The 5606-nt window shown below is 33.8% G+C and overlaps 1 protein-coding gene across 1 annotated transcript; it reads left to right on the forward strand.

Annotated features, from left to right (window-relative positions):
• The first annotated feature begins 211 nt into the window (after window positions 1-211).
• On the forward strand, window positions 212-4553 carry LOC104233947 (uncharacterized). Its single transcript, XM_009787415.2, has 3 exons — window positions 212-659; window positions 1684-2055; window positions 3720-4553. Exons 1-3 carry the CDS (start codon window positions 384-386, stop codon window positions 4350-4352), a joined length of 1281 nt encoding a protein of 426 aa, XP_009785717.1. The 5' UTR covers window positions 212-383; the 3' UTR covers window positions 4353-4553.
• Window positions 4554-5606: the final 1053 nt, after the last annotated feature.

Genomic DNA, 5606 nt, shown 5'->3' on the forward strand with positions numbered 1-5606 from the left:
ATATATTCTTTTTCCTCAGTCTCCTAATAATACTAGGACCAACAGTCAAAAGTGCTGGACAAGAGATAAAAATGCGTGCTGTCACGTCGTTAGACAAATTAAAGAAAAGCACGTCGGGTTGTGACTGCCCACTGTCGGTTGATCCTTCCTTTTATTCAATTGTTTAACTTTAAATAAGTCTCCTTTAGAATCCTAGACTCTTTCTTTTAGCACTCTACTATAGTCTACTTGTCTCTTTCTCGCTTCGATCCTAACCCCAAGAATGACCCCCTACCAAGTGAACAAAATAAGTTATTTATTACCCCATTTCTCTTCAATATAACACTTGTTCAATCATTCATCAAAATTATTATTCTCTTTCTAGCTATCTTGACATTATTCAGATGAGGACATTGTGCTCCAACTTGGATAGAGAAGATGGGCTGGAAACAGTGCTGGAAGTCCCCATCCCAGAAGAAATGTTTGCTTCCAACAAGCACAGGGCACGGCAGAGCAAGAATTCTGGGGTCAAATCTCACATGGACAAGTCTGCTGCTTCCGTTTTTGGTAGCCGAAATGCTGAGATTCAACTCTTGCTTGGCGTTGTTGGAGCTCCGTTGATCCCTCATCCTATCCGTTGCGACTACTCTCTCAACACAAAAATCAACGATCATCCCATAGTAAGTCGGAGTATTGTGGCAGCATTATTTTAAAGCTTAAACTATTAGGGGTCCTTTGGTTGCTGGTTAGAGTTATGCAGCTATTAATAAAGTAGGGAGTAGTTATACATGATTTAGCTATGTAGGAATTGGTTATGCATAATTTAATTATATATGCAGGGTTTAGTCATGCACGATTTAATTATGAAGAGGATATGTTATTTATGGATTAGTAATTTATGAATTGTAATGTAGAGATTATTTTTTGTTCAATATTTACTTTTTTTTTTAAATATACAATGTGTAATTTAAAATATATATATATGCGTGGTCATTTTGATTGTTTAATTCATATATTATAAATACATGTATTAATTGTTCCACATTCTACCTTGCATAACTAATACATAGATTTGTTGGTTAACTTATCCATGTATTACTTATACCTCTAATAAAAGCAACCAAACATGATATTAGAGGGAGTTTAGACATAAGAATTGTAAAATTCCCAAAAAAAAAGTGAAAAAAAATTTAAAGTAAAATGGTATTTAAAAATTAGAGTTGTGTTTGGACATGAACATTATTTTTTGTTTTTTATGAAGTTTTGTGAGTAATTAGAGTGAAAATTTTGAAAAAACACATTTTTGGAGTTTTTCAAACTTCCGAAAAGTTCCAAAATGCATTTTCAGGTGAAAAATAAAAATTTTATGACCAAACGATGAGTTCGAAAAAATTGAAAAAATTTCGGAAAAAAGTAAAAAATTTCTTATGTCCAAGCGGGCTCCGTATTAGTTATATTACTCCTAATGCATGAATAATTTACCTTGTAATCAGCTAACCCCTTAGAGAGTAAATTTTTTCTTTAGTTAATTCAACATGCTCTCTCACAACCGGATTCTTTTTTATGGATGATTAGCAACAGGGAGATTAGAACATAAAACCTCTACCTGTCCGATATCATATTGGATTGTATGACCATATCATCTAAAAAGTTTAGTTGAACATATTTTTATTTATTTAATTGGTATATTTTTAACATGTTCAGGAAGCTTCAGTGGCGAAATATATAGTACAACAGTACATAGCAGCAGCAGGGGGAGAACATGCTCTAAATTCCATTGATAGTATGTATGCAATGGGGAAAATAAAGATGGTGGCGTCTGAGTTTATTGCTGGAGATGGAATGGGATTGAACAACGGTAATATGATGAAGATTAAGAGTGTGAAAAATGGGCCTGGTGAAATGGGAGGATTTGTGTTGTGGCAAAAGAGACCTGACCTGTGGAGCATAGAGCTGGTGGTTTCAGGGTGTAAAATTAGTGCTGGAAGTGATGGTAAAGTAGCTTGGAGGCAAACTCCATGGCATAATTCCCATGCATCTCGTGGTCCTGCTAGGCCTCTTCGTCGTTCTTTACAGGTACTTTATTTCAAATCAATGGGTTCAATTGAATTTAATACTTCCAGTATGGTGGAGCACTATGAGAATAGTGCAAAATAAGGTGTATTAGTAATGCATGTGTTGATAATGCAAGCATTAGTTATACAGATATTATTTTTTATCTACTGTTTGATGTGGTGTATTAAAGTTATAATGCATTGCATAATTTTTAAGAGAAATAGTTGTTTAAAAAATGTCCTCCATATTCTCTAGCTTTAAGGGTCTTTAAGGACAATTTTATTTTTGACCTTACTAATGCATGCATTAATAGCCTTGGTATTACTAATGTCATAGTTTTCTATTCCTTACTTATACATAGGATAATATGTATAGTTTAGTTATACACAGATTGAAAAAATATACCAAATAAGGTATTAATAATACATAGAACTAATGCTTGCATTATTTTTTTTCTAATACCCTATCCCAAAACAACCCCGAAAAGAATTAAGGTATATAGTGCTAACAACTTTTTAATCGTTGAATCTATCAAAGTATATATCATAAATTCTCTCACTCAATCCTTGAATAATGGTCAATTTTCCTTTTATTAGTCATGATCTAAAACAAGCTTATAACAAGTGAACAGGCCGACAATTTCTCCACATGAAAATGTATCCTTCTTCTGAAGGGACAATAATTGCCAAATACGTCGTTTTTTTTCTTTGCCACATGATGAGTGGGAAGGCCAAGATTCGTTGACTGTTCCTACTGACAACTATGTATGTTCTTTTACTTTGTGTGGGTCCTCGTGTCTGATTAATCTATTTAACTGGTACTTGGGTTTTGGGAAGTGTGAAATCATAATCAAGAAGATCAAAATTCTCTTTGACGTTCTTTTTTACTTTACTTTGGAGGTGTAGGACCTACTTATTTCCATGGTCATTGACAGCTTTAGTTTTATCTTTTTTCTTTATTTCTGGCTCTAACGGGACATATCCCCATGCGGACCTGAGTTGTCCTTCCACCAAATCAATGATTGATTTTATGAGTACTCAAATTGGCATCTATTCTGAATGTGTAAGAATCTTAGCCTCAACCTCTATGATCAGCAATCTAGACCAAGAAATCAGTTCTCCGTTGTGAATGCGCACAAATCTTAGCCTCCATTTTGAATAAAGAGTTATTAAACTTAATCTCATATATGTGTTGAGATTTATATTATGTTTGGTTTTCCTTTTTCTCGAGTGTATTTTATAAAGACAAATCACATGACCCATCAAAATGGTCAGTAGGGCAAGCTTGAAAAATGTCTAATAATCCCTTGGTTTCATTTTATATGAGACTATACACTTGAAAACTTTTAACATTTATGTCTACTATATTTGCGATATCTACTTAATAAAATGCATTATAGACACATAAATGTCTACTATATTTTTGGATGATAAGTTTTAAGGGTACCTTTTTATATCTATCAAATTATGTCTTCTTTTATAAAATTCTTGCATAGTAAAATACGTCATATAAGATAAAATTAGAAGGAGTAACAAACTAGAAGCCAATATATATAAATTTTTTCTGAAGATGGTAAATTCCTGAACTAAAAACCCCCAGGAAAAAATAAAGATAAGAAATATGGAACGAGTAAAGTTTGCTTTTGTAGAACAAATTAAACTGGTTGAAATTGAACATGTTAACAGGGTCTTGATCCCAAATCCGTTGCGAATTTATTCTCGAATTCCATTTGTATTGGAGAGAAGACGGTGAATATAGAAGACTGTTTTGTACTAAAGCTTGAAACAGAGCCCTCAACTCTGAAAGCAAGAAGCAGCAGCAACGTTGAAGTAATGAGGCACACTGTTTGGGGTTACTTCAGCCAACGAACAGGGCTCTTACTCCAGCTTGAAGACACTCATCTTCTTAGAATCAAAGCCCCAGGAAATGATGTCTTTTGGGAAACAACAATGGACTCATTAATACTCGATTATCGAACTCTCGACGGTGTTAATATTGCACATGGTGGAAGAACATCTGTTTCTTTATTTAGGTTTGGTAAGAACTCAGAAGGACTCACTAGGACAAGAATGGAAGAGGTTTGGACCATTGAAGAAATCGATTTTAACATAAAGGGACTATCTGCGGATTGTTTCTTACCACCTAGTGACTTGAAAAAGGAAGATGAAGTGAGTCATGATGTGAACAAGAAGTCAAGGTTGGGGTTCAAGGCTCGTACTAATAATGCTAAACTAAGAACTGCTAGGAAAGGTGCGTCTAAAATCATGTCTATTGACGAAGAAGATCTTGAAGATTACGAAGCAGATGAAGAATCTTGAAGTTCAATTGCAAGCTTATTTAGTATTCGATCTGTGGTCATTTTTGTACATAGAAAACCACAGGATATGTTATAGGATTTGACTTGTATTACTCTTAACGGTATAAAGAAATTTCTAGTGACTCAACTGGAAGGCTGTTTTTATTAAGGTCAAATAATTAGCTAAGATGGGGCTTTATACATCTGCCGCGTAAAATTCCTTTCAGCATCTCCGTTTTATAGCATTACTAGTTAATTTGTCCGCACTTCGCGCGGCATATGACCACACATAAAATTAATTCATACATCAATATCATGCATTCCTTGTTACTCTAAATTAAACTTCTTCCAAATATGGAAAAAAAATTCAAAAAAAGAAATAAATTCAGAAGGCGAGACAACCACATGAAAAAATTAAAAAATGTTACAAATTTAGTCTTGTCGATTTCTACCTTGAAACTATGCAATAGCACATGAATGAAAAAAATGAGGGGAAGAAAGAGAAAAAAAAAATGATGAAATTATATATCATCAAGAAATTCTCGTGAAGAATCTAATACAAATATAACTACCTTAGATAAAGAACTGATGTGCATCTATCGTGGAGAAACCCCAAAAGGCAAATAAATAATTTTTGTATAATTTGTCATATTGGACCACTCCTTGATGAGTCTGAACCCAATTGTGGTCTTTTCGAACAAGTGTGACATAAATATATATAAAAAAAGAGTGACCATTCTATATATAACGAGATTTTATACCGCGCTATATTTTAACGGTGTTTTGACCGTTAAAATATAGTGCTGTATAAAACCGCCACGCGTAGCGCTTTAAAATAGTGCGCTATACCGTGCTGTAATGTCTCAGAAATACACCCTAAATCTTTAAGAAATCTTTAAGTTCAACAACTGATTGCAAAATCAATCTCAGATCTTCAGCGCAATTAAACCCTAAATTCCCAATTCTTCTAACAGCATAAACATAAAAAGTAATACATCCTTTTCTGAACTTAAACCTCGCCATTTCACAACCATTTAACCCTCTAATCAACTTCTTATTCACTTCCCCTAACGGAATTTCCATTGGCCAAATACGGTCTATACCAATCTTCATGCTTTCAGATTCAAAAACGAATAAAACGACTTTCGATTTCTTCGTACCGAGACCTAATGTGAGTGTATGCTAAGCGTGATGTGCTAAGATTGTGAAATTTGTAGGTAAAAATGATGTGGTTGAAGTGAAATTTTTGATTGTTGCTTGAAGAGAGAGAGGTTTT

This window comes from Nicotiana sylvestris, chromosome 5, assembly GCF_000393655.2.
Source record: "Nicotiana sylvestris chromosome 5, ASM39365v2, whole genome shotgun sequence".
In the NCBI taxonomy this organism is placed as follows: domain Eukaryota; kingdom Viridiplantae; phylum Streptophyta; class Magnoliopsida; order Solanales; family Solanaceae; genus Nicotiana; species Nicotiana sylvestris.